Consider the following 20,420-nt stretch of genomic DNA (forward strand, 5'->3'; position numbering starts at 1 on the left):
ATACCTTATGGTGCTAGAAAGTGGAAAAAAAAAAAAAGTGCTCAAAGAATGATAGCATCATGTCAAAAGAACACAGAAGCCAGAGGATCCCATAGCCAAATCTGAGAGAATCAAACCACCAAAATAAATGATATAAGAAGGGAAGAAGAAAAAGCTCTATCTTACAGTAGAATGCCAACAAATAAATGTAAAAGGTGGCTGCACGACAATGTGAATGTACTTAATACCACTGAGTTATACACTTAAAAATGGTTAAAATGGTAAATTTTAGCTATATTTTACAATAAAAAAAGTTTAAAAAATATAACAGGGATAAATATAGAAGGAATGATGGAATTAGAAAGCCACTATGACAACCAACGTAGCATTAATTTTGAAAAGACTCATTAATTTGTTCAAAACACTTAATTACCTAAAACCTACAGACACAGAAGGGTTAAAAGTATAGGGATGGACACAGATATAGCAGGCAAATACTAACCAAAAGGAAATTCGTACAGCTGTCTTAATGTCAGACAAAACAGACTCCAAGGCAAAAAGCCTAAGAGATAAAGATAAAAGGAATAATTGACCAGAATGATAGTACAAATCCTGAATTTACATGCACTTAACATAATCTCATATATATGGAGAAAATTTGACAGAATTATGAGGAGATATTTAATGGGAGATAATCAGTGGGAGCTTTTAACATACTTTCTCAGTAACTAACATCGAGCAGATAAAAATTAGTAAGATAAAGAATTTAAGAACACTGTCAAGAAGCTTGACTCAATAAACAAATATGGAGCCCAATACTTAGACTAAGCATTCTTTTGAATACAACAAACCATTTATAAAAAGTGATCATATAGCAGGCCTAAACTAAGTCTCGAAAAACACCAAAAAATTAATAGGGTACAGATCAGAATCTCTAGCCACAGTACAATTAACTTGGAGGGAAAAACAAAAAGATAACCAAGTCTTTCATTTCACAGGTTTGAAAATTAAAAGCACCACCAATCACCAATAATACTTCCAAGCAATGATAACAATACATCTAAATAACTCCTATAGGTCAAAGAAAAAATCAAAACGGAAGTTAGAAAATATCTAGATATGACAACAATATGTAGAGGGTAGACAGGTTGTTCTTTGTATTATACTCCACAATTTTCAGTATACTTGAAATATTTCAAAATTTAAAAAGAAGGAAAAGCATGTATCAACAAATAACAAGATAATATTGATTTGTTTCTTTGACATGTGTGGCATTTTCAGGCAAAATTAAATTAAAAATCAATGGAGAGATTTCAAGTGACACAAAGAGCCATGGTCCAATAACTGGTTTCCTCACTGTGGCCACACTTTAGCACCTAATGTGCTTTCTGCAAACGTTCCTCAGGGGGAAAAATCATTACTCCGCTCAATAACCTAATTTGGTTTCAAATAATTGACTTTGTAATAATCAAATCCACCCCAAATAGATTAAGAGTTGCTAACATTGTTTCCCAAGGTAAACTAAAGAAAGTTCAAAAATTTTCTGAAAAACAGTAGCACTTCTACTAAAGCCATGCTCTCTCCCTCGTCCTTCCCGCCACCCCAGCCTTCTCAAGGACCAGCTGAGAGAGACAACTAGCACTTCAATAAGCCTCGCTATGCACCGCTTCACAAACATCTGAAAGCCTCAATTTTTAAAGAGAAATTATAAATTACATCATATGAAAAAGCTTTCAATCTTAATGTAGACGAAAGGTTCAAGATGTCTCAGTTAGTTCAGCTATATTTTACTTCTTAAATTTGGTGAACTTAATTCTAAATGCATAAAATATAAAAAAAAAATGTGATTCTCTCCTAAGCTACACAAGTCATGTCAGAGAAAGAGGCAAACATTTTATGTACGGTATCAAAGTAGTGAAAATAAATGGGTTAAGGATACTGTAAAGTGACAACAAAAATATGTACATTAGACGTAAATTTAAAAAAATATGCACCCAGCTTAACTCTATGCTGTTTCTCTTCTTCACTTCTAAGAAAAGTATCCAAAGTTCGTAGGTCTGTCATGTAGTCCTCCTTGTCGGTAGGGGAGTTATACACCGTGGGTGAAGAACGATAGCGAGATCGCAATCCACTGCTCTCCACCGGTCCAACAGTGGTAGGGTATGCAGAAGGAGGAGAAGGACTGCAGCTTGCCAACTATACAAAATAAAGGAATTTTATTTTATTTTTAATTGAAATTTATCTTTGTTTTTGTTTTTGACTCTCAAAAAGGAACACACCAATTAGAAAGGCCAAAATCCAGAACAGTGACAACACCAAATGCTGGCAGGATGTGGAGCAACAGGAACTCTCCTTCATTGCTGGTGGGAATGCAGAATGGTACAGCCACTTTGGAAGACAGCTCGGCAGCTTCTTACAAAACTAAACATACTCTTACCATATGACTTAGCAATCATGCTCCTTGGGCTGTATAGTATTTCACTGTACAAATATGCCATAATTTGCTTTTACATTCTCTTATTCTAGACATTTGGATTAGCTACAACTTTTGGCTACTGTAAACAATGTTATGATTTACATCTTTGTACACAAATCTTGGTGAATTTCTGACGATTTCTTTAGGAGATTCCTAGAACTGAAATGATTTGATCAAAGCATATGAACATTTTTAATACATATTCCCATTCTATTAAATGAAAATGTTATACTAAGTTATACTCCTATCTGAAGAGAAAAGATAGGAGTACCTATTTTGGTGTGTGTCCATCAGCATTACTATTTTAAAATACGTTTATTTGATATACAAGATTTTTTTTTTTTAAGGAAGATTAGCCCTGAGCTAACTGCTGCCAATCCTCCTCTTTTTGCTGAAGAAGACTGGCCCTGAGCTAACATCCGTGCCCATCTTCCTCTACTTTATACATGGAACACCTACCACAGCATGGCTTGAGAAGCGGTGCCATGACCGCACCCGGGATCCGAACCAGTGAACCCCAGGCTGCCAAAGCAGAATGTGTGCACTTAACCGCTGCGCCACCGGGCAGGCCCCTAGTGCCAAGATTTCAATCCTGTTTTTAACTCTAGAGTTTAAGCCTTTAACTTGTTTTATCAGATCAGAATTAGCTGTTCATACACTAGCAAAATGCTGACAACTGTTGAAGACGGGTAATAGATACACAGGAGTTCACTGTACTAATCCCTTCATTTTTGTGTATGTTTGAAAATTCCCATAACCAAAAGTCTAGAAAGTAACTACTTTTTGAAAATTTAAAAGAACTCAATGGTAACACTTTAGGGCCTTAATGTATTCTGCAGATATATTTGATTAATAGTTTTCAAATTTTCTTCCTTATTTAGGTTTTCTACTTCCTAGTTGATTTTAGCATTTTTTCCCCAGAAAAATAATTATTCATTTCATTAACTTTTCCAAGGTATTAGTTTGGTTCAACAAAGACTTACATAGCATCTATATTCCATACACTGTGCTAAGGAAACTAAGGTGAATAAAAACATATAATCTTGTGTTCAAGGAGGTTACAGTCCAGTAGAAAAAAGATAAGCAATGTTATCAACTTTATCTACAGAGCTATTTAGTGCAGACTAACAACAGTTTTTAATAAATGAAAGTAAATATTCAAGAGTAAACTACAGTATATCCGCTAGATGAGTACTAAGTAGCCATTAGACTATGAGTGATTTTTCTTCTACTTTTTTTCCTTTCTTTCTCACGAAAACAAACTATTTTCAAAAGTCATATTTACCTATAGGTTATGAATTATCACTATATATTCACATCCTCAACTTGTACAAAATTTTCTAAATTCTGTTACTTGCCAAAATTATTATTGGGTAACCAGTGGTACAGAATTGCATTACAAAGAAAGATTACGTAAAAGGGTAAGGTAAGGGTGGACAGTGCATTAATTTCACTGCCAGACATTCCTCATTAACTAGTAACTATAGAGATGTTCATCTAACTAGTGAGAGCAGCTGAAAATGTGATCATCCCCCTCTTAAGGCCCTTCTTATAGTCTTATGCTTCAGGCAGGAGTCATAATTTCAAATTTGTCAATTTTGCTTCTATCAAGCCTAAAAATCAGAACAAATGCCCACTTTACTGTGGAAGTGGGAATGCAGGTTTCTAATCATCCCATGAAGAGTGTTCACACTCAAGAGTCAAACCATGACAATCCCAGTTTTTAGCTTAGAAGATACTCCAACATGATGAAAAACATGAAAATTCTATAAGGATATATAAAAGTTTCACATAAACAAGCAAAGAAAGAGGGAAAACATGAGTAAAGAAACGAAAGAAAAAAATGATCATAGTTTCAACTTGTTTTACAGACCCTGCAGAAAAAATCCTAGATGGTGAACCTCAGTTCATTATCTTCGCAAAAGCTAAATTTTTTCTTTCATTTTTTTTTTAAAGATTTTATTTTTTCCTTTTTCTCCCCAAAGACCCCCAGTACATAGTTGTATATTCTTTGTTGTGGGTCCTTCTAGTTGTAGCATGTGGGACGCTGCCTCAGCGTGGTTTGATGAGCAGTGCCATGTCCGTGTCCAGGATTCGAACCAACGAAACACTGGGCCGCCTGCAGCGGAGTGCGTGAACTTAACCACTCGGCCACGGGGCCAGCCCCTTTTCTTTCATGTTAAGATGTGGTATAAAGAACTTCTGAACAGGTGTCAGGAAATCTGGGTTCTATTCTTGGCTCTTAAATGGGTGATTTGGGCAAGTCAGTTACCCACTGTTCCTCGGTTCCCTCACTGATAAAATGAGGAGTTCTAACTCACAACGTGATTTTCAAGGTACCTCCCGATTCTAAAATAAAGTGACTGGCCAAGAGAAAAGAGTCATTACCTTATTATAACCACCGACAGGCGAGTAGGTCACTCCAGGACTGTAAGAACCACGGCCACCTGATGACAGACCTTGCAGCTGAGGGCTGTATCCAGTTATACAGCTGGTGGTGAACTTGGGGCTGGTACTGGGTGAGCGGGATGGGCTGTAACTCAACACACTCTGACCCTGAATTGAAGGAGAAGGTGGGCAGGGAGGGATCTGGGTTGCCGCCAGATCATGTGGAGGAGTAGTCTGCACAACTAGAAGGAAGAAATAAATAAATATAAGTAAATAAATAACTTATGTCTACGGATAAGTAAAATTTCTATGAAAACAGATTTAATGAACCCAACCTTTTTCTTCGAGAAAAAAGTACGTAATAAAGTGACTTGGTTATTAAATTACCAAAGCACACAAATAAGTTGTTTACCATTTCCATAGAGTTCAAAATAAGAAATTAGCTTCAGCACAGCCAAGAGTTCGACATTTAATTTTAATTGTAATTAAACCACGGAACAAACTTTCAGAAAGCTGTTGAACAGTTAGTTCCATTCAATTTATATAAATAGGAATGATAATCATTGGTCTTCAGATAATTTACTGTAGACTTGTTTAATATAGTTCAGCCAGATGGCCTTAGAAGTCCCTTCCAGCTGAGTCTATGAAAAGGGAAAATTAAATTGAAAAAGATTTATCACCAACCTTTCGCTTACTTTTGCAAAAGATGTAAAACACTTACCAGCTGTTTTCAAACCTAAAAGTGTTTGCTGTCCAGGGCTAACAACCAGACTTGTTGGTGCCACAGTATATTTGAAATATCTCCAAAAATCAAATAAGGCGTTTAGGCTGAAGAGAGATGCAAGGGCAAGCTCTGGAAGAGAATAATTTTTTTTTATTTAAACATTTAAAGAGGGAAAACAAAACTCTTCCTCCTTTAGCAAATTAACAACAAAACTGAAAACTATCTTCTTATTCCTCGTAACAGTTACCAAGTAATGAATGTCTGTTATGTGTATGGCATTTAATAGTGAGTTTCAAAATATTATCACTAATCCTTACCACCTTGTAGAATAAACGTTTTCACCGTCATGTTAAAAAGATCAGTCAACAACTGTAGAGAAGTCAAGTGACTTTTGCAAGAGCACACAGCTAGGTATTGAAGCCACAATTCTCAGCTATGCAGATTCCAAAACTCTTGCTCTTCCACTTCCACACCACGTCCCTATCACAGCCTTTAGATTAATGTGTATTACACTATGGAATTCACTTTAACAGCCATAAGGACTCTTTACACCCAAGGACTACTGAAGAGCAGACAGCAGTAGACAGAGAAGAGGAAGGAACCAGGAAACTGAGGGAGGCATCAGTGGAGTAACCTGATTGGTCTTGATGGTGAAAAGGTAGAGTAGGGAAGGCATTTCAGGGAGAGTAACAAATATAAATCTCACCACCCTCAAACTTTATTTTTCTTCACAGAACTCATAATTATCCAGAATTTTATTTATTAATTTGATGGTCTCCCCTACTAGAACGTTCCTTCCATGAGAGCAGGGACCTTGTTCCCTTACTGCTGCATTCCCAGTTTTTAGAACATAGCAAGCACTCAAATATTTGTTGAATGAAGGAGTGAATACTAAGTTGAATTAAACGTAAATGCAGGTTTGCATTGGTAGTAAATCTAAATCACCGTGAAAATTAATTACTTACCAATATACCAGAGAGGCCAGTATGTCACATTATAATATGAACTAATCAATTTTCCAGTCCTAAAAAAATTAAAAAGGCTTTCAATATCTTAAAAAAAAAAAAAAAACACCAAAAATCAAACACACACAAAAACCTGTGGAACCACCAACCATTGGCCTCTTCAAGTTTTATTTATTTTTTTGGCTGATTAACTTACATTTCAGTATATATCATTCCAGCCATAGATACATTTAGGAGTCCCCAGGCTAAAACCACTTTCCTAGCTTCTGTTTCTTTTCTCATCTTGATGGTTCTGTCAATAAGGGAAGCACTAGGGTTTGGCTCCCCTTGCATCTATTCAAAAAACAAAAAGCACAAGAATTAATCAAAAGAAACTACTTCTCCATTTAAGAAATCAAACTTGTGTCCTTTATAACGGTAACTAACAATTGCACATTTTCCTCATCTTTAAAATGTCTTTCCAAAACTGTCTACATTTTACTATTAGCATATGAAAAGGGAACCCTAAATTATCACTTCATTGGCACCCTCCTCTAAGCAAGAGAAAACTGGCTGGTCACTTCAGAGAACAATTTAATACTTCCAATAAATAAAAATGTCTTATTTTGTAATCTAAGGGTGGGTGATAATGTCCGCGGTTACTCTGCATTGCGTTTTTGGAGACTGTCCCAAGGACTAGCCCAAACGCTAACTTAACAAACTCAAAATGCCAAATTATGGGAGAAAATATTCCATATAAGCTAAAAGCCAGTAAAGACTCCTCCCACATCCTCGGAAGCCATTAACTGCCTAGGATCTTAAAGAAGTCTGCACTGTTTTGTGTTGCTGAGGAAGGATAGGGATTTAAGTTTTAGAAGGGCCAGTACTCATGGTGTGAAGGGGACGAGGGCGAGTGGGAACAATGTGCATTCAGCTTCCGTCCACCCTGGGATTTCTATTTCCTTTGTTTTGCTAAGCCTCATCTCTTGCAGACAAGGGTAAGACCTGTTCCAGCCATATGGAGCTGTATCCCACAGAGAACAGTGCAGTACCCTTCCCGGCACCCAGCCCGCGACTCCAAACTCCCCAGTCTGGAGAGCTTCCCTCCCTGGCTCTCCCGGCACAAACTTTAGCAAGCCCTATTGCTTCTTTCCTCCCTCACTAGGGGTGGTGGGATGCGTGCCCACATCCCCCTGTGTCTGAACCCTGTGCGGATCCGCAGGCGCGAAACTCCCACGACACGCGTGAACGCCGCGTCCAGGAAGCACAAAGATGACCCAGAAAACGCACCATGTTCTTCAGCCGGAAGCCGCCTGCTCGCGCCACTCTTTACTGCACATGCGCAAAGCCGAGCGCTAAGTCGAAGGCATTTGGCTTGCGGGGTTACAGTTACCGGAAGAACGGGACTGTCTCCTCTCGCGAGAAAAAGGGGGTGGGGGAAGGGCCGGAGTCTTGGAGCGTTACCAAGGAAACAGCTCTCGGATTTGTGGCTACCCCCTCAGCTGCGTGGAGAAGGCTGAGCAGCAAAAATTCAGACGAGGTTCTGAACCCGCAGTAAAAAGTAATAATTATAACAAACTGAATTTCTGTATATTAATATAATTTTAGCTTTCTTAGGGCATTTATGGACTCATTTTTAAGCAGATTTGATTGAGTAGGGTGGCTGATTGTAGGACACAGTACGAGGTAACGTGTCCAGATACCGTCAGCAATGACAAAGCATTTCTCACACCTCTGTGGTAAACAAAACAATAACAGAAAACCAACGATCCTGACTCGATGAAAATTCTTAAATATCCTCGTAATAAGGGTGCAGCAGTAACAAGAAAAACCGAAATGTGTCTCGTTAAAGTTGCTAGTGGTTTTGAGGTTAAAAAAAAAAACCCTTTTTTTACTTTTCCTGCATATTCTTTGGAAGAACTCCTTATCCTGAAGAAAAAGGTTCATCAGGGAGTTCAGTCTGGTTTTATTGAACAAATACAAACGCCCATGATGTGTCACTGAGCCTCACGCGGGGGTGTAAAAGTAGACCTCCCAGGCCGCTGCCTGGAGGATCAGCCCGGGCGGCCGGCAGGTGCACGAGGGGCCAGCCCGGCCTCCCCGCGAGCTTCCTGGAGGAGGCGACGCGAGCCTAAGGCAGAGGGCCAAGGGCCAGGATGCGCAGGGCCTGGGGACTTGCCCTTGGGGATGCGGAGAAGTGTGCCCCTAATAAAAACATCTGCTGTGTCATAATAAGCTAGTGAGTTGTTACATCATGTGCATCCCAATGACCAAAATGTTTCCTAAAAAGCTCCTAAGGTAAAGTAGAGGAAAATGAAATTTCTTTGTAGTATTGATGCGGGGTCGGTGAGCCGAGAAGTCGAAAGAAAGATTTCTTGAACTCTCAAGATCTGGCAGTAGTGCTCTTTTATTTAGAGAATAGTGTGGAATAGCATGGGGACAGGACCCATGGGCAGTCAGAGCTTCTGCTGCTGCTGCATGGGGACAGGACCCATGGGCAGTGAAGAGCTGTAGGCATGGGGACAGGACCCATGGGCAGTCAGAGCTCCTGCTGCCCTGAGTTGAGGGTTAGGGCTAATTTTATAAGGCATGGGTACGTGACTTATTTTTACTGGAAAAAGAAAAGATGATGTAAAAAGTCACTAAACGATTTCAGTGCAGATGGGGTCTGGTTATTGGGCAGTCATATAACTTTAGATACGAATCTGGCCATATAGATCGGCATGTAGGTGAGGGTGACCTGGGCTTCTCTCCTTGGGGCAGTCCTAACTCATACCATAAAAAAAAGTCCACTGGGTCATATAGTTTGGAATGTAGGCCAGGTCACCTTGGGCTTCTCTAGCTGGGGCAGCCTTAATCCACATCAGTATTGCATAATAATGAAAATCTGCAGGTATGCTATGCTCTTAAAGATCTAACAGGTTTTTTTTTAAAGTGGGATTTTTAGAATCTTTAAATTGCCTTAGCAGCAAGGGTGTTTTGCTCTAGTTTTAGATTTAGAGAGAAACTAACTCGAAAATTGTTCGAAGTGAAAGGGTTCGATGTACAGTCAAAATTAGAACACAGGGTTCCTCCCCACCGTATCTGACTCTTTCCTACAAAGATACTGTATACATCGGATGTAATTCACAACAGACACATCTATATTTTCCCTCTTAATATAATCTGTAAATTACTGTGCATTTATTAAAGGCTTAAAAAGGACCACCACTCCTGCCCAAATTAGATATATCGTTGGCATTAGGTATTAGTTTGCTAGAGTTGCCATAACAAAATACCGCAGACTGCGTGGTTTAAACAACAGAAAGTAATTTTTAAACAGTTTTGGAGGTTGGAGGTCCTAAGATCAAGGTGGCAGCAGGATTGGGTTCTCCTGGGGCTTGCCTCCCTTGGCTTGCAGATGGCTCTCTGTGTGCTCCCGTGGCCTTTTTTTCTGTGCTCCCACATCCCTGATGTCTCTTGCTCTTCTTATAAGGACACGGGTCATGTTGGATTAGGGTCCCATTCTTATGACCTCATTTAACCTTAACTACCTCTTTAAAGGCCTTATCTCCAATTATAGTCAAATTGGGGGTTAGGGCTTGAAAATATGAATTATGGGGAACACAATTCAATCTATAACACATTAGAACTGTGTATGTTAATTTACAATGATATGATACATGTAAAAGAGACAAAAAAGATGAATGGATAGCTCAAAGACTTAGATTGTAACAACATTAAAATATTGTATGGGAAGAAAATACAGTATATACAAGTTTCACAAAAAAAGATTAAAGCAAAATGCACTATGGCATTAATCTGTTAAGGTATGGAGGAAATACTGTAAACTTTCATAGAAGTAATTTAGATAAAACGTCCAAAAACTTAGACAGCCAGTGTTTGTCAGTTCCTGTCGCAGTTACTAACGTGTATGTCATAATAGGTTGCCAAGGAAGTTGTCACACACATCAGGTGAAGTTCTTCCCAGTCACCTTCATCCCCTTGAGCATGTTTTATTTTCGAAACAAGAAGCCATCATGGGAGACCTTTTTTCCTTATTTTGGGAGGTGGATCCTCCCCCCATGCCTTTAAGCTTTACCATTCCAAATCAAGATTATGAGTGCCGGAGGGATGACTCTTGCGGGACGATAGGGAACTTCCTGCTTTGGTATTTTGTCATTATATTGGTCCTGGTGTTCTTCTCTCGGGCTTCTGTCTGGGTAGGATATCCTTTTTCATTTTAAGTAATATATTTACTGTAGACTAGGGGATGTTCCATAAAATAAATTCACTTTACTTTGATGAAATGACTTTTTTTTTTTTTAAAGATTTTATTTTTTCCTTTTTCTCCCCAAAGCCCCCCAGTACATAGCTGTATATTTCTCGTTGTGGGTTCTTCTAGTTGTGGTATGTGGGACGCTGCCTCAGCGTGGTCTGACGAGCAGTGCCATGTCCGCGCCCAGGATTCGAACCAACGAAACACTGGGACGCCTGCAGCGGAGCACGCGAACTTAACCACTCGGCCACGGGGCCAGCCCCTGATGAAATGACTTTTTAAAAGTTTGTTTTCTAGTTTTAAAAATAATGCAATCTCATTCTGGAGAGTCCAAGAATATAGAAAAGGATGAGGAAGAAAATTTAAACTACTGTAATCTTAGTTCCTAGAGATAACCACTGTTAACATTTTGGAATATGTTCTTATAGGTTTTTCTTTTTCTCTCTCCATCTCTCCATCTATCTTTAATCTTACATGGTTGGCATTATAGTGTATAAATTTTCATATTCTGCTTTTTTTAAAACTTAATATTATATTTTAACACTTCCTCAAATTATATTGACAAAGCAACACGCTTATTGACTGCCTAGTTTTGTCTTGTGGTTTCACCATAACAAATCTGCAATTTTGAGACATTTAGGTTGTTTGCAGTTTGTCCATATGCTATGTAATACTGGAATAAATTTCCCTACTGGTTAATGACCTCCAAGTTCCTTTTGTAATTCTTTTTTTTCCCCAAAGAATTTTTTTTTTTAAGATTTTTAATTTTTCCTTTTTCTCCCCAAAGCTCCCCGGTACATCATTGCACGTTTTTTAGTTGTGGGTCCTTCAAGTTGTGGCATGTGGGATGCCACCTCAGCATGGCTTGATGAGCAGTGCCATGTCCGCACCCAGGATCCGAACCGGCGAAACCCTGGGCCACCGAAGCGGAGCTCGCGAACTTAACCACTCGGCCACGAGGCCTGCCCCATGTAATTCTAATCAAGATACAGAAGTTGTCGTATTTATAGGACACATGTCGTAGGATTTGGGGGGTTTTAGATTGAAGCAGTACACTCTCTGTATAGAAAAAGATGTGGAACTAAGCTAAACTAAACAGAACTAAAGTCCTCGTTCTAGACTACCCACTAGCAGAGGAAAATGCCGTCCTCTTAGGAAAGGAGATAGCCCACTTTATCAGCACTGTGATGCTCCAACATGTTATGAGTAACAGCTCTTATAAATCGCTGACATGGAATCCTTGCTGGCCATTAATACCAGGCTGATTATTAATCAAACCACCATCATTTAGCATTACAGCCAGAGTGCTGGGCTGGCAGTGGTCAGCTGGACTGACTGCTAGATCAGCTCTAGATGGAGAGGAGGAGGTTTGTTATGTCTATGCCAGCTGGATTCCATTATAATAATCAAAGACTCTTCTCTCACCACCTCCTCCTCCTTAAGAAGAAGTTTCATCTAAAGTCTAAACGCTTCTTAAGGTAGACACTTTGCCAAAAGGAAATTTAGAATAATGATAGCTTATACATGTCTTAGATTCTCTAGCTGAGTATATTGAATTTGTCTGGCCTGGCAAGAAAAGCTACTTTAGAAAATTAACAAAAAATTGAAATTGATTCCTGGCAATTTCATCATGAATACCTCTTAAGAGGTCTAAGCGATTCCTCTGCTCCCTTGCTTGCATCAGCTGTTTGGAGTCATAGAACCCTGAGCTTCAAGGACCTCAAGAGAGTGTATGGTCCGGCCTCCTATTTGTAGGCAAGTAAGATATCAGTCTCTCTCCTATTTTTTTATGGATAAGGCCCAAAGAAATTAAGTGACTTGTCCAATATCATATAAGTGGTTAGTGACAGAGGGGGGAATAGACCCAGGTTTCCTGCCATATCATTTGTTTGCTTCAAAGCATAGTTGAAATGTTGAATTAAATCTATTCACTGCTGATTAAAACCTTAATTATCTTAGAGGTTTCGTCTTTCACTTTGTACCCTTATAGAAGCTACAATCAGTTGAACTGCTTCTTCTGAAGGGTCACAGATTTGAAATCTGAGAACCATATGAGAGCTAGTCAAGGAAGATGGAAGTTTTCCTTCACTTTGAACTTCATTTTCTTTGCTAAACTATGAGCCTTTATTTACAAACCTTGAAGTAATGGTGAAAGCACGATGGAAATGTGGTGGTAATTATCCTCAAACATGAAGCACACTGGTTTCCTTTGGACTTGCCACTTTGGAAGATGCATTTACCCTTTTGCTTTCAGAGACTATATATACTATATTTAGTTTATGTATTTGTTTCGTGTTTATTCAGATTGCTTGTGCTGGAATTTTTCCAAATAAAACCAGTACTAGGTGGCACAGCGGTTAAGTTCCCACATTCCGCTTCGGTGGCCCAGGGTTTGCCGGTTTGGATCCCAGGTGCGGACATGGCACCGTTTGACAAGCCATGCTGTGGCAGTCATCTCACATATAAAGTAGAGGGGGATGGGCATGGATGTTAGCTCAGGGCCAGTCTTCCTCAGCAAAAAGAGGAGGATTGGTGGCAGATGTTAGCTCAGGGCTAATCTTCCTCAAAAATAAATAAATAAAATAAAATAAAATAAAAAAACCAGTCCGAGCTCCTCATTTTGCATATGTGGAGACTGAGCTGAGCAGGTGTTAAGTGGCTTGATAAAAATCTCACAATTAGTGGAATTTTGAAAGGCAGAGGCATAGCCCAGCCGCTGTGTTCCACCCTACCCTCTGGGGCAAGCACTGCTTTTTGCACTCACTGAGGCACACACAAAGGCAGTTAATAAGATGCTTTTTAAGCACAGTTCATATGATTCCACTTAGCTTGATGCAGAATCTTTCTTTTGATTTTGTGTTTATATTTTGATTTGACATCAAGTCAAATATGGAACCTTTTTCATGAAAATGGTATAAACCTAATAAGTGTTTTTAAACACTTTCCCCTCTCCATTACAAAAGTACCCATTATAAAAAATGTGGAAATTATAGGAAAGTAGAAAAAAATGAAATAAAAACTACTCCAAATCACATAGAAATAGCCAACTACTATTAACTTTTAGGTTTATAAACTTCTAATCTTTTAATAATCATCTCTATACATATTAAATTTAAAATAAGGTCCTCTAAAAACTTCTTTTAAAAAAGGTATCTTAAAAGAAGATTCTACTCAATGTTTTCAGAGAATGGTTGCAGTAACCCAAAAAGCAAACAGGTACCTTTTTGGAGAAACTTTCCTACCATTGTAGAGATCAGATATTAAGAAAGGAATGGGGGGGCCAGCCGGTGGCATAGTGGTTAAGTTTGTGTGCTCTGCTTTGCTTGCCCAGAGTTCACCAGTTTGAACCCTGGGCATGGACCTATACACCACTCATCAAGCCAGGCTGTGGTGGCATCCCACATAGAAGAACTAGAAGGACATACAACTAGGATATACAACTATGTACTGGGGCTTTGGGGAGAAGAAAGAAAAAGGAAGAAGATTGGCAATAGATGTTAGCTCAGGGCCAATCTTCCTCACCAAAAAAAAAGAGAAAGGAATGGGCCAAGGATCTTAGATTGCAGTTATGAATACCCAAGTATGGCAATTTTCAACTCAAAGGAAGTTTGATTTTCTACATAAATTCATTTTTCCCTCGTTGTAGAGAATTTGAAAAATTGGAAGGAAAAAAATCAATTTCACGACTCAAAGCCAACAATTGCTAACACTTGTGTACGTCTCTTAAAGTCTTTTTTGTTTTCACATTTTTAGCTAACTTGTGATAATACAGCATATATGAATTTGCATTGTGATTTTTATTATACTTAATATTATAACATATTTATTCCCTCTCTTATAACAATTTTTACAACTATATATTATATGATTGTACCATAATTTATTTAACCATTGCCTACTTTTGAATTTTGTATTTTATGTTATCCTAATTTCACTATGATGAATATTTCTGTACACATAGCTTTCTCTCTTTTGGGGATTATTTCCTGGTATTAGGTTCCCAATAGAAGAATTATTGTGCCAAAAGTGTTGTGTTGTGTTTCAAAACTTTTTGATACATTCTGAAAGAGTTGCTTTATCTTTGTGTCTTTTGGCAAAAACCCTTTCAGCATCAAAAAGTGGGACACGGATCTGAAAAGTGGGACAAATATATTTATGGAATAGTGGGGCAGAATATTTGAAATTGGAACCATTCAAAGAAATCTGTTTCTTCTGGTTGCCATATTCACAGATAGTATATCATGATTGCATTTTAGAGGAAAGTTTCTGAAGGATTTGGGAGATATTATGTCTATGAATTCAGGTAAAGATCTTAAAGAATTATCAATAACGTGACCTGACAAAATGTCTTTTAAAAAGTAATTAAAAGTAATCCTAGTACTATCAAATCTGTTTTTAAACGATATTTAAATGATTATTACTCTATATTGTGAGTACAGGAAAACTTTATAACCTATAGCTCCTTATTAGTATTATTTTCTTGCAAGTCTTTTTTCCATTTTGCTTGCTTTAAAACATTTTGGTAGATTCTGCTATCAGAGCCTGGTCTTCCTAATGGACAGCTGAAGTAGGATCACCATAATGGGAGCTCATTGAGTATTTATTGAACTGCATTGGATATTTAAAATTCAACGTTGTCAAAGGGCCTAGGGCAATAGAGTTTCTTAACGAGTAAATATGAGTGAAAAATAACTGAGATCATTAGTTCTAATCTATATTTCTGAAACAGATGTCTGAGAAGAAAAAGGATGAAGACAGTGGGACAAACATTTCAATAAGTAAAGGTGAGAGCCAGCGCATTTTCGATATTGGACTATGTTAAGATAAATATGTATTGAGCATGGAAAGCAGACTACTGAGGTGGACACCAAGAGTCTTTTAGGGCCTCCACAGACATCTGGTGGCCCATTGGATTAACTCCTTGCTTTAGTGCAGGAGACAGCTTAGCTGCTTTAGCAGAGACACTAGAGGCCAAAAATTACTGATAGGTAAGCTCAAGTTTTCTTTTCATTCTTCAGCATTCTCGCTTTACACAGCTTGCCTTTCACACATCTTGTTGGTGTTACTATAGGATTATGAGCTGTATATCACATCTTTTTCAATGACCTATAAGCAGTGGTGTGCTGGTAAATGTTTAACAACTGGCTCTCCAAAAATATGTGTGTATGTGCATATACATGTTTTTTTGAAAAAATGTTACTGATATAAAGGATGTATACCTTGCAATTTACAAATAATAAACTAGATAATACTCTTTCTGGTAAATTCCATATAGACTGCTGATTCTTACAAAGTACTTTCCTTGATTTTTGCCAGACCTTTGCATCCTTAGTCAACCTGTAGCAGCAACTGATGAACAAGTGTGGTTCCAATATGAGTGTTACTTTCTTTTAAGTTAAGGAATAATTGAAAGTAAAACAGGAAGATGTGTGTTGGAACTTAACTTGGTTGTAAGTGATATGAGTGACTTCTTTGCTGAATTGGATAATAGTTTTAGAATTGTCTGGAAGAATATTTCCTCATTTTTGGGTGCTATTCACAATATAGTGGCTACAGACATGAAACTTTTAAATGCAATCTATGTTAGTAACATGTTCTCCATCACTTTTTTCAGCCTAGACAATCAGAAAAAACATAAACCAAGCCCTGATTTTTAGTGTTTGTTGATTTTTATCCCACCAAAACTATTTCAAGTGACCAACATGATATCACTGAATATGGAGTTGAGAAGAGATGCACATTGTTACATAGTATTTCCAATATCTAGATACCACAGACATAAATAGCTTTAAGAGCATACATCATAATGTAGTAAAATAACTAGGAAGTGATAGGTTTTGAGTGTTTATTACATTTATTTATAATAATTTGATTTAATCATGTTTGTATAATTTAATTTTTACTAATTGCTGTGTTTAACAACCATCTCGCAAAATTCTTGAAAGTTTAACAAACAGGTCCTGCAAGCTGGCTGCTATGAGCTGACTCCAGCACACCACTATATAAAGAAAAGATCCCCTTTGTTTCCTGCTACCCAAATCACATTCATATACACACTCGAACCTTTAAGGCTTCAAGGCAAAGGAAAAAAAGAGTCCTTTTCTGGAAAAGTTTAGAAAACTTTCCCTTGATCTTTTTTTTTCTTTTAAAGATTGACACCTGAGCTAACACTGTTGCCAATCTTCTTTTTTTTTTTTCTGCTTATCTTCCCAAACCCCCCGTACATAGTTGTATATCTTAGTTGCAGGTCTTTCTAGTTGTGGGATGTAGGACGCTGCCTCAATGTGGCCTGACAAGCGGTGCCATGTCTGCGCACAGGATCTGAATTCTGGGCCGCTGCAGCAGAGCGTGCGAACTTAACCACTCAGCCACGGAGCCAGTCCCTCCCTTGATCTTATATCAGGGGTCCACAAAACTTCTAAAGTAACATGTCAAGCATCTGTTTGACCCTTTTGGTCTTTAGGAGGTTTGATATGGTACTGAAAAATGCAGTCAGCTGCCAACAATTGCACAATGTGTGAGGAAAAGTGGTGGCTTGTCAAATGGCAACTGAAAGTGAGCCCTCGCATGCCATAGGCTTCCTTAGGTAATACGAAATTATATTAACCAACAATGTGCCTAACTTGTTGATTTGTTTCATTGGTTGTTAGCAAGCAAAGATACTTCCTATAAGCGGCAAAGCAAAGATGGTACCTGGGACTCTTTACAAATGATGAAAAAACCAAAGCAGAGCCAATTTGCTCCTGTAACTGAATCAGAAGTGGCTTTGGTCAACGCCTATCTTGAACAGAGACGAATCAGGCTTCATCCTCAGTTCAGCCAGATGACTCAGACCCAACATGACAGTGATACTACGGAGTGTGACAGTGAAGAATCTAACTCGGGAGCTTCCTCATGGAAGGAGAGTGAAAGTGAACACCACCCATCACCAGCCAGTATTAAGAAGAGAAAAATAGCTCAGAGGCAAAAGAATGTGGGAAGTTACCAGATCAAGGAAAGGCCCTGCCTCCACTGCAAAGCCTTGAGAACCAATGAATGGTTGACACGCCATTTCCTTCAAAACACCTCAGTAACAACCCCAATGAAGGGAGATATTCAAGAGGAAAATTCTTCACCTGACATTAACACAAAGTTCAGTAAATTTTGAGTTTTATCAAGTCCTTACCTTACTTGAAGCCAAATGAAAGAGATGAATGAAACAAGAAAAATCACTAGAATTCTAGGTGAGGAGGCTTTTATGATAAAGTCTCTCTACTACCAACAAAAACATACTTGGAACCCAAGAGGTAAATGTTCAGATAATACGTTGTCCAAAAACAGGCCAGTGAATTTGTTTATGGCACAACTGGAAGATCAAAGATCTGCATCCACTATGGTTTTTTATTCAAAAGAGCACAGGACATATTTTATGCCTTGAGTGTGTGTATTTTGTTTATGTCTGTAATACAAATAAGGAAGCTCTTTGAAAATATATTTATGTTCAGAAACCATTTACATTTATTCATATGTTTTGATTGTCTGACTGACTAAATGAATTAGGTGAAGTTGGTTGGAATAGAATTGGCCATATTCTCCAGGTCCATATTTTCAGGTGACTACCTGAGCTGTATTGCTGCACAGGCATCAGCTAGAGTCTAGTGAGGAAGAGGAGCTCAAGAGCCTGAAATAAGATCTGGTGCTAGAATAGACCAAGGAGCCGAGGCAGCATGACCCTGAGGGGCAGCTGCGTTGTGGTCGTTGTCCAAAGGGCATGGCAAATGTTAAAGAAAAAATTATTCTGACACCTGTTAAAATGGTAAAGAAGACTTTATTCAAGACTATTGTAATATGGGTTAAATCTATTGCAATAGGGAAGAGAAATAGAGCTCAACTCTGAATACTCAAGAACAAGTGGAGATTTATACCCAAGGAGCCGGGTGAGGGGGCCAGTGGATGGGAAATTACTAAGAGGAGACATCAAGGGTAGGGAGATTCCTGCTAAACTGACCTAACAGGATTCTTGCTAAAGGCAGACCAAGGATTTACAGGTCAAAGGTGGAGGATGAGGCACTTGATCAGATATCAAAGGTGATCAGATACCAAGGCTGGGGGACTCTCACTAAACCTATTTAGCAGGATTCTTGCTAAAACTGGGCTGGGCAGGCCAAAGACAGGACAAGCACCAAAGTCGAGATTTGGTCAAGAAGAGGGCTCAGAGGAGCCTGACTAAAGTTTGGTCAAAGAGAAAGTCTTTGCTGCAAGTTAGCCTCAATCTAGACATAGTTGGGGCTAGATTTTCCAGTTAAGTGGGGACCTTAGTAATGAGGAATTCAGGCAGGCCTAGGTACATGAGTGGACAGTCTGGAGATCATTCTCCAGATAAACGGCAAAATTCCAGCTGGGATATAAAACAAAGCCCAGATCCCAGAAGAGAGAGCTGGCAAGGACAAAATAAGTAGCAGGGACTCTGGTCACTGGGCTAGAGTTCAAAGAAGGGCTTACGTCTTGAGGAAGGACTTAGGTACTACATATAATAAAGACTGAGCCTTCCATGGGGCTGGGAATGAGACCACAGATCTGTGATTTTGATCTCAGGAGTCACTCCTGATAATAGCAGTTTCCTTAACTGATTGCAAAGAGACTTAGGAGGCAATGTGGGATCCCCAACCATTGGAACGAAGCCACTAAAATCCAGGACATGGGGTAACATTTCTGAGCCTATTTGTGGCTCAGATTGCCTCAGGATTGGAAAGCGGTCTGTTCCTCAGGGTTGGAACAAGTGAAAAGCAGGACAACTTCAAGATTTAGCTCAAGCATCAACCTTTTCCATGAAGACTTCTTGACACTCCTTGACACTCTTTTACTTTGTTCCCTCAGGCAAACTCACTGTGCCCTCCCTGATGCTCCAGTGTACCTTGAAAAGTCCTCCATCCAGCACCCTTAACATGTTAGTGAATGTATTGGTTTGCACTTCTCTCTGTGACCTATATATTTATGCACTCAAAGGTAGAGTCCATTATTTGTCATCTTTGCATCTCTATGACCCAGCACAGTGCCAGACAACACGATAGATACATAATGCAGTGGAATCAATGTATAAAGGGATTCATGAAAGCAAAGGGGAGGAGCTGGGGAAAGCAGAGGCAGAGAAAGCAGGGCAGGGGCCTATATCTAAAACTTAGTGAATGAGTCTGATATTTCTAGCTTGATATCATCCAGATGCTTAAGTTATCTTGTTTATCTAAGTGGATGTCAAACAGAAACCCAAAAAACAAACAAACAAAAAACAAGCTCAAAATATGGTATTAAGTTGCAGAGGCAGGATTTAGACCCAAGTTGTCTGGCTTCAGAGTTTGGGCTCTTAATTGCTATGATCTTAGCCATTAGTCTCTGAAGATGAAACATCCTGATTTCAAGATAAGTTAATCACCACCCCCGACATGGCCATAAGTACTGTCCAAGTAGATGTGATCTCACCAGGAAAAGGGACAATGACTATTTTCCAGATATTAGAGTAAGGGCCCATGCCCCAAATGTTTTGCTTGTGGATCTAGAATATAAACCAGTGACACTATTATCCGAAGAGTGATTTACATCAAAGAAGGCTACTTTTCATGGTCTCATCCATGGGGCTAGAACAGATCAGAATTGGGAAGTGGGAGATAGCCGCCT

General features: G+C 38.8%; 2 protein-coding genes across 7 annotated transcripts in view; one reads left to right on the plus strand and one right to left on the minus strand.

The window, feature by feature from the left end:
• The window catches only part of TMEM209 (transmembrane protein 209), a 29,656-nt gene extending 21,792 nt beyond the window's left edge, over positions 1–7,864 (minus strand). For 3 of the 6 annotated variants that reach the window (XM_046670342.1, XM_046670339.1, XM_046670344.1), the window contains exons 1-7: positions 7,802–7,864; positions 6,729–6,865; positions 6,533–6,591; positions 5,565–5,696; positions 4,844–5,085; positions 1,974–2,175; positions 482–541 (exon numbers count right to left, since the gene is read on the minus strand). In XM_046670342.1, coding sequence (XP_046526298.1) covers positions 482–541; positions 1,974–2,175; positions 4,844–5,085; positions 5,565–5,696; positions 6,533–6,591; positions 6,729–6,865; positions 7,802–7,804 — 835 coding nt within the window. In that variant the 5' untranslated portion in view covers positions 7,805–7,864. Of the gene's footprint in view, positions 1–481; positions 542–1,973; positions 2,176–4,843; positions 5,086–5,564; positions 5,697–6,532; positions 6,592–6,728; positions 6,866–7,639; positions 7,751–7,801 lie in introns of those variants that run through there. The other 3 variants (XM_046670343.1, XM_046670341.1, XM_046670340.1) reach the window with 2 other exon arrangements.
• A 2,666-nt stretch (positions 7,865–10,530) lies between these two features.
• SSMEM1 (serine rich single-pass membrane protein 1) lies at positions 10,531–17,916 on the plus strand. The gene is made up of 3 exons (XM_046669130.1): positions 10,531–10,713; positions 15,499–15,553; positions 17,420–17,916. Exons 1-3 carry the CDS (start codon positions 10,531–10,533, stop codon positions 17,914–17,916), a joined length of 735 nt encoding a protein of 244 aa, XP_046525086.1.
• The last annotated feature ends 2,504 nt before the right edge of the window (positions 17,917–20,420 follow it).

Source organism: Equus quagga, chromosome 8 (genome assembly GCF_021613505.1).
Source record: "Equus quagga isolate Etosha38 chromosome 8, UCLA_HA_Equagga_1.0, whole genome shotgun sequence".
In the NCBI taxonomy this organism is placed as follows: domain Eukaryota; kingdom Metazoa; phylum Chordata; class Mammalia; order Perissodactyla; family Equidae; genus Equus; species Equus quagga.

Bases quoted from the DNA above. Each gene is read 5' to 3' on its own strand.
- SSMEM1 (XM_046669130.1), top strand. From the start codon at position 10,531: ATGGGAGACCTTTTTTCCTTATTTTGGGAGGTGGATCCTCCCCCCATG. The intron at 10,714-15,498 runs GTAGGATATCCT...TTTCTGAAACAG, and splicing joins TCTCTCGGGCTTCTGTCTGG to ATGTCTGAGAAGAAAAAGGA. The intron at 15,554-17,419 runs GTGAGAGCCAGC...ATTGGTTGTTAG, and splicing joins AAACATTTCAATAAGTAAAG to CAAGCAAAGATACTTCCTAT.